The 12,278-nt window shown below is 38.8% G+C and overlaps 1 protein-coding gene across 1 annotated transcript in view; it reads left to right on the forward strand.

Moving 5' to 3' along the window:
* Nucleotides 1–12,278, forward strand: part of FAR2 (fatty acyl CoA reductase 2) — a 63,372-nt gene that overhangs the window by 25,423 nt on the left and 25,671 nt on the right. Inside the window, exon 4 of the mRNA XM_006895071.1 lies at nt 11,054–11,231. Within this exon, the coding sequence (XP_006895133.1) occupies nt 11,054–11,231 (178 nt within the window). The remainder of the gene's footprint in view (nt 1–11,053; nt 11,232–12,278) is intronic.

The following is a 12,278-nucleotide window of genomic DNA, read 5'->3' on the forward strand; positions in this document are numbered from 1 at the left end:
CTGGGAGGAGGGTAGAGAGAATAGTGCAACAATGAATGAGTGGAAGCCCAAAATCTCTGTAAATGTTTATGAAAATTAATAAAATATAATTATATAAAAAGAAAAAAAAAGCAATCTGTCATTTATAGGATCATTACGAGCCACAGCTGACTTGATGACACCCAAAAACAATACCAACAACAACAGCCTTAAGATGGGTCTCAAGGAGCTCACAATTCAACCCCAATACATCAAGGTAGAATTGTAAATGTGGTGTCGTAGGGGGGAGGGGACATATCAGTTGGGTCAAGGTGGAGGTGGTAGAAAGATTACGTGAAGATCCCTATGTAAGATAGATGTTGGAAGGATGGATACAGGGTGTATAAGTGCAGATAAGGGGAGAGGCTAGAATAACCACGTGGGGCAAGAAAACCTCAGACTTCTTTTTCTTTTTTACTAATTTTATTTTGTTTAGGAGAAACCTCCGCTTTCCCTTTCCTGTATAAGGTATACCTGAACAGATTAAGTGTTTTGTTTGATTTGGTTATTTTTAAAATACCATTTTTATTATATACTGGTTTACTTACAAAGTTTGTATACATTGTTTTTCATACCAGATCTTTCCCATTTCCTTTACCCACCCCTCCCTCTACCCATCGAATTGTGTGACCCTATAATTACCCACCGTGCCCATTCTCACCCATCGGTTCTTACCCCCCCCCTTGTATCTTGATATACATTTTACTAGTTCTCTATTTCTGCAATAATGGTCTTGTATACTATTTGTCCTTATGGGACTGAGTTAGTTCACTTAGCATAATGATCTCCCAAGTTAGGTAGTGATTTTCAGATTATTGCTCCTGAAGGTTGCATTTTGTATTCCATTGTGTAACCTAAGACATTTTTAGGATCTGTTAAGTGCTGCTGAGTTGAGTACAGCACAACGATTTTGGCAGCATACATATTATGTGTAGAGGAGCAATTCTAGATCAAACTGGGGTGAGGGGAGAAAGCTGAATCCATACCATGGAGATTTGTAATTCCTTGCAGATATACTGTGTTTATTTTTATAGAAAATGGGGAACTGTTGAAAGACAGTTGTGTTTGGGGTGGTAGGGTATAGCAGAGGGCTAGGAGGTAGAGGTTGATTGCTTAGCTTGGTTCTGTTTTAAGCAAAGAAAAACTTTAATGGAAGAGGTTGTTAATGGTAGGAAGGATTCAGAATGGATTACCATGAGGAGTAGTTAGATGCAAGGAGGGATCTATAAACCGAGGTGAAGTGGTGTAGAGTGCCAGAATTGGGTGAAAGAGAAAGAATCTCTATGGATTTGGTGGGAAAGCAGTACAACCTGGCCACTGTTTTACTTTTGGAGTTGCATATATCTAATCAGCTACAAGGAGCCCTTATGGCACTATAGGCTAAACACTGGGTAAAGGGAAGTAGTTCAAAACCACCAGATGTTCCATAGGAGAATGAGAAGACAATCTGATCCTGTAAAGATTTACAGCCTTGGAAACTCAACGGGGCAGTTCTATTCTGTCCTGTAAGGTCACTACGAGTTGGAATCAGCTTGACAGTGGTAGGTAGTAGGTAACTATATGTATTAGAAGGTGTATAACTTGCAGGAGTTGAAGTTCCATTCTATCAAAACATTTACTTCAAGGACTGAAGCCAGTTTTAGAGTTGTTGTTGTTGTTGTTGTTAGATGTGTCAAGTTGAGTACAACTCATAGGGTCCCAAGGACTAGCCAACCAAAACCTGACCTATCCTGTGCCTCATTTATTTCTGAGTCACTTTTAACTCAATGAGATTGACTCAATGAGGTTGACTCTGAGTCAATGAGAGAGTCAATGAGAGCCCATTGCTGAAGTCACAGTGTCAATTCACTTCATTAGGGGGTCTTTCTCTCCTTCCCTGACTTTCTAATTACCAAGCATGATGTCCTTTTCCAAAGAATACCCTCACCTAGTCACATGTCCAAAGTCTGAAAGATGAAGCTTTGTTATTCTTGCCTCCAAGGATCACTCTGGACCCATCCTTTCCAGGACATATCTGTTTTTTCTTCTGTCAGTCCATGGGATGTTCAGTACTATTCTCCAGAATCACAACCCAAAGGCATAAATTTTTCTGTCATCCTTATTTATTGCCCAGCTCTCTGATGCATAGCGGGTGAGTGAGAAGACCACAGCCTGAATAAGTTACACCTTAGTCTGACATTTCCCTTCAGCATTTTTGAGAGGTCCTTGACAGCAGATTTGCCCAATACATCTCCTGATTTCCTGACTCTTAGTACCAAAGGTGTTGATTGTTGATACAAGCTTATTGACAGCTTCAATCTTTTTTCCATCTATCATAATATTGACTGTTGGACTGTTGGGTGAAAATCTTTGTCTTCTTGATGTTGAGATGCAATCCATACTGAAAGCTAGCAAACATTTCATATCCTCCTCACTTTCCGCAAGATAAGTTGTGTCATCAGCATAACACAGGTTGTGGATGTTTTTCTCCAACCCTGATGCCACGCTTCTCTTCACAGAGTCTGGATACAACCCTGACATATACCCTTCCTGTTCTTAAACCATGCAGTGTTCTCTTGCTCTGTACACAACAGTTTCTTGGTCTAGGTACAGATTTTTTATTAGTACAATTAAGTGTCCTGTAATTCTTATTCTTCTCAATGTGAGTTATAATTTTTATGATCCGTATGATCAAAGCCCTTTGCATAGGCAATAAAACATAAATAGGCATTCTTCCCATATTCAGCCAGGATCCATCTGAAATCAGCAATGATATCCCTGGCACCACAGCCTCTTCTAAAACCAGCTTGTAATTCTGATAGTTCTCTGTCAATGTATTGTTCCCAGCCACTTTTGAGTGATCTTCAACAATATTTTGCTTACATGAAATATTAATGATATTGTTCAATAGATTCCACATTCTTTTGGATCACTTTTTGGAGGAATGAGGACAAATAATAAATCTCCTACAGTCAGTGTACCAGGTATATCTCCTCCAAATTCTCTGGCATAAACTGGTGAGCACATCCAGGGGAGCATCTGTTAGTTCAAACATGTCAATTGGTATTTCATAGATTCCTGGAGTCTTATTTTTTGCCAATGCCTTCAATGCTGCTTGAACTTCATCTTTCATCACCTTTGGCTCTTATTCACGTGGTACTTCCTGAAATTTTTCTGTGTCAACAAGTTTTGATATAGCAATTCTGTATATTTCTTCTGTCTTCTTTTGATGCTTCTTGGATCACTGAAGACTATGCCCAAAGCATCTTTCAGTATTGCAATTCGAGGCTTAAATGTGTTATTCGATTCTTTCAGCTTAAGCAATGTGAGCGAGTTATTCCCTTTTTATTTTCTAACTCCACCTCTTTGTACATTTCATAATAATATTTTACTTTATCCTCTCTAGCTGCCTTCTGAAATTTTCTGTTCAGCTCTTTTTTTTTAATAATTACAGTGCCATTCAGGTTTTATATCTTTTTTCCATTTTTTATTATTAATTTTAATGAACATTTACAGAGATTTTGGATTGCCATTCAATCATTGTTGCACTTTTCTCCCTGCCCCCACCCCCAGTTCACTCTTCTCTTTGTAAAGTAAAAGAAAAAAATTCCTTCATTGATATACAATCCCCTTGCATCCTGCCCCACACCCACCCCAATATACTCCACTCTGCAACCTTCATTCCAGACTCTTATGATAATCATAATACCCTGTAATATATTGCTTTTAAACTGTTCTCTCTCTCATCACTTTGGTATCTCTTCCTTTTGTTTTGGCTTCTCAATGCTCTAATGCAATTTTCCTAGCCTCTTCTAATATCCGTTTTTATTTTTTCTTCTTCTAACTTCTTTGTAATGCTCTTTTTCTCTCTTTATGGATAATATCTTTGATATCCTCCCACAGTTCCTCTGGCCTTCCATCTTGGTGTTCAATGCCTCACCTGGAAAAGCCTCAGACCATATTTTGGCTCCTGTGAAGTAGTTTTCATTTTCTTCAGTTTCAATTAAAACTTGCACATGGTCTGGTTTTGACTGCAGATATTATATTTCTCTTACTATTCTTTGTAGAAATATAGTCAGTCTGATTGCTCTGCAGTCCATCAGGTGAGGTCCATGTGTAAAGTCAACAGTTGTGTTTTTTAAAAAAATATTTACTATGAATAAATCATTGAATGCACTAAATTTGATCATTTGATGTCCAGCCTCATTTCTGTCACAAAGTCCATACTATTACTATTCCTTCTTCACTGTTTCCAACTTTTGTATTCCAGTCCCCATTAATAATTGTTAATGCATCTTGATTGCATGTTTCGTTAGTTTCAGACTGTAAAAATCAGTAAAAACTTCTTTAGCTTGGATCCACCAGCTGCTTTGCAGGAGAAAGATGGGCAATCTCTTCCCATGTGATTAATTGCCTCTGAAAATCTATTGGAGAGTCAGCTACTCTGGTTCAACAGCGCATACCATGTTCAAATCTTAATAACTTAAGTTATTGTAGTAAAATTCTTTTAAATTAGTGATTTCCTAATTTACCTGACCATAAAATCTATCAGCATTTGTAAAAAATTCAAGTGATCAGACTATCTTACTGAGAATTGGTTCTAAGACTGGTATTGAAAAAGGTGAATTTTTAATAGGAGTCCTTGGAAGCATTTATTGTGATCAAGTTTCATACATAGTGTCCTTCAACGTTGTTTCATTTAGCAGTTTAGTTTTAAATAAGGGCACATGACTAGGAGGGACCAGTCCTTACAAAGGTGGAGGGATAGCACAGGAGAGGAAGACCCCAGATGAGATGGATTGACACAATAACTGGGAAAATGGGACTGAGGGTATCAGAGTCAGTGAGACTGTCTCAGAACAGGGCAGGCTTCAGAGCTGTTGTACATAGTGTTGTTGAGTCACAGGTGACTCAATGGCACATAACAACAACAACAACAACACAACATTCTAATTCACAAAATCAATGCACTTCGATTTGCTTTTTCTCTTCACCTTCTTTGGCTTTTGACTCCTAGATACTTTAATTGGAATAAAACAATTCCCAGTAGATTTGTACCTATTAAAAAAATCACACTTCTGAAGCTATCCAGTCACTAGGTGACACAGTTAATCTAGCATGTGAAAAGAAAAGATGTCTTTTAACCCCTGAGGGCAACTGGCTGCAGTGCGTGTATGGAGACAGAGTGTAAGAATCAGGGGAAACGAAGACTGTCTGTAGCCTGCAACCCTGGCCCCAATAATGGCCCTTTGGGAAAGAGGAAAGAAGGTTAGCTGTAGTTTTTCCTGTCTGCTAAAGAGCACATTGTTAACACTAAAAATATCCGTACATCCTAGAGAAAAGAACAAAAACTCTAACTTCTGAATTTGGGCTTTAACTTGCAATTTTGTGCTGTCTTCAAGATGGGATCTAAGTGGCCTGCAAAAGAGAGAAGAAAAATGCTGTGAAGCTTAATATTTTACCAGGCCTTAAATGTAAATGAGAGCAAGGTCAGGTCATCTCTTAGAACATTTATTCGCTAAATAGAGTTTAAATAGACTGTGAGGCCGACTAGTCCCCTGAGATTGTCTATCACTGGCCTCTCAGCTTCACTGATCACCACCACCTTGACACACTTTCACTTCTTACTTCCTGATCTGCCCATTTCTCATCTTCCTTCCTTCACCACATTGTTCCTTTTCAAGTTGACCTGTTCTCTCTCATCATTTTTCTTCTCTCTTCCTCAAACCTTATGTGAGGCATAAATTGGCTAAACAAGACTACCTTATGGGAGAGCATCTATTTATTAAACAGATTCGCTGGTTCCTGGGGACAAAAATGTGATTTTAAACAATGACCAAAAGAAGATGGAAACCACACTTTCCTTAAAATCATCATCTAATGGGAACACAGAAACACTAGCAAATACATACGACAAGTGCATGAATGTATCTTAGTTACCAAGTGTTGCTATAGCAAAAATCCCAAGTTTTTAACAAAATTATGTTCTTACAGTTTAGGAGACTCCACGTGTAAACTCCGAGTGCCATCTGTGGGGAAGGCTCTTGTTTTGATGGCTCTGGAGGAAGGTCCGTGCCTCCTCAGCTTCCTGGTTCCTTGGGCTCCATGGGCTTTGGCATATCTTTTAACCCATCTCTACTCTTCCAGGGTTTTGTATAATCTCATAAGAAATGGACTCAAAAATACATGCTTCTTTAACTTGTGGATCATGCTTCTTTAAAAATAAGAACAAATAGGGATCTCTTCCAGTGAGTTGGCCAGGTAAAGGCACAGACTGTTGAGAGGGGCAATCCAACAGAATGAAAAAAATTATTAAACAATATCTTTATTAACACATACAAGCAACAAAAATATTTTTTTAAGATCACCCAGAAACACGTAATACATCAACAGAGAATTGCCAGAAGTTCAAGCAGGGTTTAGAAGAGGCAATGGCACAAGGACATCATTGTTGATGTCAGATGGATCTTGACTGAAAGCAAGAAATATCAGAGGAATGTATATCTGTGTTTCATTGATTATGCAAAGGCATTTGACTGTGTGGATCATAGCCACTATGACAAGCTTGAAAAGAGTGGGAATTGCAGAGCACTTAATTATGTTTATATGAAATTTATACCTAGACCAGGAAACTATTGCCCAAATAAAGCAAGGAATACATCAAGGTTTAAAATCAGGAAAGGTAGGTGTCAAGGCTGTATCCTTCTTCTGTACCTCTCAATTTTTATGCTGAGAAAATTATTTAAGAAGATAGACTTTATGAAGATGAGTGTGGCATCAGGATTGAAGGAAGACTCATCAACAACCTGAATTATGCTGATGACACACCTTGCTTGCTGAAAGTGAAGAGGATCTGAAAAAGATCAAGGATTACAGCCTTCCATACAGATTACATCTCAACATCAAGAAAACAAAAATCTTCACTCCCTGGACCAATAGGCAATATCATGATAAATGGGGGGGGGGAAATTAAATTTCCAACAATTTAATCTTGCTTGGATCCACAGTCAACATCCTTGGTACCAACAGTCAGGAGATCAAGAGATGTATAGCATTGGGAAAGTCTGCTGTCAGAGATCTTGCCAAAGTCCTGAAGAGCAATGGTATCAGTTTAAAGACTAAGGTAAAGGTCATGAATCAGATCATGGTCTTTTCAATCACTTGCTATGCATCTGAGAGCTGGACTAGAAATAAGGAGAAGAATTAATGCATTTTTGTTGTAGTGTTGGAGAAGAGTGCTGATTATTTCATAGATAGAAAAGTGAACTAACAGATAGATATATCATGGAGAAAGTGCAATCAGAGTTCTCCTTGAAGGCAAAGATGTTGAAACTTCATCTCACATATTTTGAACATGTTGTTTAGAGAAGATAGTCCTTGGAAAGAGACATCATGCTTGGACAGGTGGAGAGTCAGCAAAGCAGAGGAAGACCCTCAGTGAGATGAATTGATACAGTATCTATGGCAATCGATTCAAATATGTCAAGGATGATAGGACATGTCAGAGTTCAGAACTATTGATTATAGGGTCATTATGGATCATACTCAACGAGAAGACACTTAACAAGCACAGCAGCCACCTTAACACTGCCTCAGTACAGAATAAATGCCATCCCATCATAAATCAGGTAATTAGCACATTCATAGAGGTTAGCATTTACAGCATTTATTTTTGGGAAAACACAATTCAACCCATAACACACACTGGTACCTAGTACAATTATTCTAAATTATGCTGATCAAGGTAAGAACATGATTCAGACAAGGTTACGGCAAAGCGAGATTTATGGGCCTCCTAGTGTGTCCACTGCTCAGCTCCTAGAAATCAGGAAAAGCTTTTCCTGATTCACCACGAAAGGGCGGGGGGGGGGACACATTCCTTTTTTTTTTTTTTTAAGTAAAATTTTTCTTTCATACTGGTTTATTTACAAAGTTCATAGACATTCTTTTTCACACCAGATCTATCCCCCTTTCCTTTACCCACCCCTCCCTCCACCCATCAAATTGTGCGACCCTATGATTAACCCCCCATCACATACTCCTTTTGTGACTTCATCTGGCAAGGAGTAAATTGTTCATAAGAATTTGAGATTGAGTCATTAAGTTCCAAACAAAAATACAATGGCATTTACGTAAGTGTGTGTGTGTGTGTGTGTGTGTGTGAGAGAGAGAGAGAGAGAGAAAATGAGAGAGAGGGGAGAGAGAGAGGGAGAGAGAGAGAGAGGGAGAGATGAGATGAGATGAGATTGTATTCTGGAATCAGTGAGTATGTTTCTTTTGAAGCAATTTAAGAAGTTTAGAATTCACCCACAAAAGCGCAGGGATCGGAAACGTTTTTTTAGCACACTGAGAATTTTATTAAGTTCAGAAATATACTGTGATTGATATAATGTCTCCTATAATTTTTACATTGTTTACAATGGGATGGAGAACAAATGAGCAGCAACTCAAACGATGATTAAGAGCATGAACTGAGTGTGGGTCTGAAGAGGGCATCCCTCAAACAGTGTGTCCCTAGATTTGTTGCCACTGATTTAGGGTAGATAGGGCAGCATAAGGTTTATCAGATTGTGTTGTTATTGTTGTTATGTACTGTCAAGTTGCCTGCAATCCATAGCAACCCTATCTATGTACAGCAACTCTGAAGTGTGCCCTGTCATAAGCCAGGCTCACTGACTCCAACACACCAACCCTCATTGCCACAGTTATTGTATCAATCCATCTCACCTGAGGTCTTCCTCTCCTGCACTCTCCCTCCACCCTTCCGAGCATGAAATCTTTTTCCAATGATTGATCTCTTCCAGCTTCATGCCTAAAGTATGCTAGACTAAGATTTATAATCCTAGCCTCCAAGGAGAAACTTGGTTTCACCCTCAGATTGTATTACAAAAGGTGGTTTAGAACCAGTGATATAAGGTGATAACATAGTATATAATCTACCAAGCTGCTTGCTGGCCAAGAGGTTGTTTATAGTTTGAAACCATCAGCTGCCCCATGGGAAAAAAGTGAGCCATCTTCTCCTTTAAAGATGTACAGCCTCAGAAACACGAAAAAGGATGACCAGAAGTTGGAATTGACTTAAAGGGAGTAGTTTTGTGTTTGATATTCTATATATGGATATAAGAAGCTCTAATGGCCTCTGGTCGAGAAGTTGTGCTGCCAACCCAAAGGCACACAGTTTGAATCCACCACTTGCTCCACAGCAGAAAGATAGACAGTCTCTCCCTGAGCAGTTTACTGCCCATGAAAACCCTCTCAAGGGGCTACTCTGAGGCACTTCTGCCTCGACACATACAACTCGGCACGTAGCAACCACACAAAGGGATGAATCTATGCTCATTAACTGTTTTGCTCAAGTTAAGAACTCTTCTTTGGAAGCTCAGTGGACTGTCTCATTTTATTTTGTCATGCAGTGTTTGGGGAAGCTGCCACTGTGTTAAGTCTTAATGAAAACTAAGAATTTGGCAGAAATGGTAATTTTTGTTTGTTTGTTTCAAAAAGTAAAATAGAGGTACCAAGAAGATAGCATAGTGGAGTGGGCGTGGACCTAACAGGTGGTCAGGCAGACCCTCCACAGAACATTACAACCGTGTTTGTACTTCAGTCTTGGAAATATATGAAAATAATACTCTTTCTATTCACATTAACATTAGAAACTCCAATCCCTGAGATATGCCCCAAATGCACAGGTCAATTGTGATGTTTTCTTGGAATTTGTTTTTGCTATTATCTTAAAAAAAAAATTAAGTTCCATCTCTTGCAGATCTAATTTTTATGAGTGGAGATACTTTGTGTTGTAGAGAAATTATTTTAGATCAGTCATTCTGCTGCTGGCCCCCAGTGAGATGAGGTCGGAGAAGCAGTGGAGGCCCGCACACTCTTCTTAACACAGTGTGGACATAAACTTGGAATATCTCCCATTTGTTTAAGTATTTAGAGCTATTTTTAATGCTAAGAATTTATCAACTTTTCTTGATTTCATCTCCTTTAAATCGCATTTACACATCTAGAATGCACTGCCCGAGTAGAGGCACATGGAAATCAGTGCCCATGTCCCACCCTCAATACCACAGGGAAGTTTTGGAATTGTGAGCTGTGTTTCTGACTGTGGAAATTAAGCAAATCTTACAGATCAGCACTTTGGCGTGGGAGTAAAATAGCACTAACAACTCAGATTTTCTCTAATCAAAATTACATTCTTATACTCTGTACTCCCTGTATCAGAGGAATCAGTGTACCGAGGGCAATGATGATAACAATTCCACGGAAATACGCAGGAAGCATAGTTCTTCAAAAGCCTATCTTAAAAGTTTCATCAAATAGACCTACCAGCTGAGAGAAATATGAAATACCTAATTGAGGATAATTGTGTTGCTTTTTCAGAGGCGTGTTAGACTTTGTGGTGATTAAAATGGTTCTGACATCTTTTTAAAATAGATGATGCCAGGGTGACTTGGTTTCTGCTGATCCTTGTTTCCTTTGTGGGTGGGAGTATTTTGTAAATGTGCTGTTAACTCTGCTTCGGAGAACTCTAATCACCCCACTCAACAAGACTACTAGGAGTTAATAAAGCGCTCAGGATTGCTTGGAAATCCCTGGAAATAATGGCTACGTTCTTAGCATAGACTCTTAAACAGACCTCTAAAATAGAGCCTGTACTCTTGCTCAAAATGATTGTAAGCCTGTCAAATGTAGCGCCTTTCACTTGTTGATGCATTGGATGTGTTTCTGAAAAATTCAAAGTTGAAGACATTGAGACTGGTGCATTAGGCTTTACTTGGACTATGTACCAATTAAGTGAGCTGCCAGCACCTCATGATCGTAAACAAAGAACTCATGGAGGGCGATTTAGGCAGAAACGCGTTGATATTCCCGTAACTGCTCCTAATTACAAAGCCAACTAAAGGAAGACGAAAGTTATGCATGTCTCTCAGGATCTTACATTTCCCTTTTGGCTTATTGTTTAACTCCATGTATATAAAACATTATATATATTAATTAATATATTATTTACATAATTATATAAATAATTATTATTAACTCTCACTTTATTCAGGTGGCTAGATGACTCTATCATTGAAGAGATCACACCCAAGCTGATTGGGGATCTGCCCAATACATACGTCTACACCAAGGCCTTGGCAGAAATGTTGCTCCAACAAGAGAAAGGGAACATCAACATGGCCATCATACGGCCCTCCATCGTGGGAGCCAGCTGGCAGGAGCCCTTCCCCGTAAGTCCATTCAGCCACTCACGTGGATTTCATGCTTTCCTTCTAAAATAGATTCCTTTGAGTCTAATTAAATTATTTCTAAATAATCTAAAATGAATGTCTTGTATTTATCTTTTTTAAAAAATTGTCTTGGTTTACATGCAATAATTTATTTACTTGGTGTGTCACTCATGTGCATTGGTGTGTTTTTATTTCACCCCCTCCCTCAACCCACCAAACAGTGCGACCCTGTGATTTTACCCCTTTCCGACTCTTAAGCCCTCCTGCCCCTTCCCCTTCCTTCTTTGGATATCCATGCACATCTTACTATCTTTCTGTCTTTACAATAATGGTCTTATATAGTATTTGTTCTTAAACATCAGTGTGAATTCACTCAAAGTAATATTTTCCACCCACTTCTACATTACGTAGTATTTTTTAAAATCGTTGCTCCTAAGTGTTGCATAGTATTCCATTGTGTGAATGTTTGATAATTTCTCAATCCAGTTGTTTGTTGATGGATATTTGGACTGTTTCCATGTTCTTGCTATTATGAATAATGCTGCTGTAAACATTAATGTACAAATCTCTGCTTGTGTCTCATTTCGGTTTTCCTTGGGGTATATTCCTAGCACTGGAATTTCTGGATCATATGTAATCTCTATGTTCAGCTTTTTGAGAAAACACCAAAATGCCTTTCAGAGTGGATGTACCATTTTACAATTCTACACATAGTGTAATAGAGCTCCAGTCTCTCCACATCCTCTCCAATTATAGCTTGCTGTCCTGTTAAACTTTGCCACTGTAGTTGGGGTGAGATGATAACTCATTGTGGTTTTGATTTGCATCTCACTTATTGCCAGTGACTTTGAGCATTTCTTCATGTGTCTGTTGGACATCTGCCCATTGTATAATTGAGTTATCAGTCTTTTTCTTGTGGAAACCCTGTTGTTGTTGTTGTTGTTGTTGTTATGTGCAGTCGAGTCACTTCGACTCATACCGACCCTATGTACAACAGCCCTAAACTCGGCTCTGTCCTGTACCAATCGCACTGTCTCTGACGCTCCC

Source organism: Elephantulus edwardii, unplaced genomic scaffold (assembly GCF_000299155.1).
Source record: "Elephantulus edwardii isolate Elephantulus edwardi_28Jun2011 unplaced genomic scaffold, EleEdw1.0 scaffold00157, whole genome shotgun sequence".
Taxonomy (NCBI): Eukaryota; Metazoa; Chordata; class Mammalia; order Macroscelidea; family Macroscelididae; genus Elephantulus; species Elephantulus edwardii.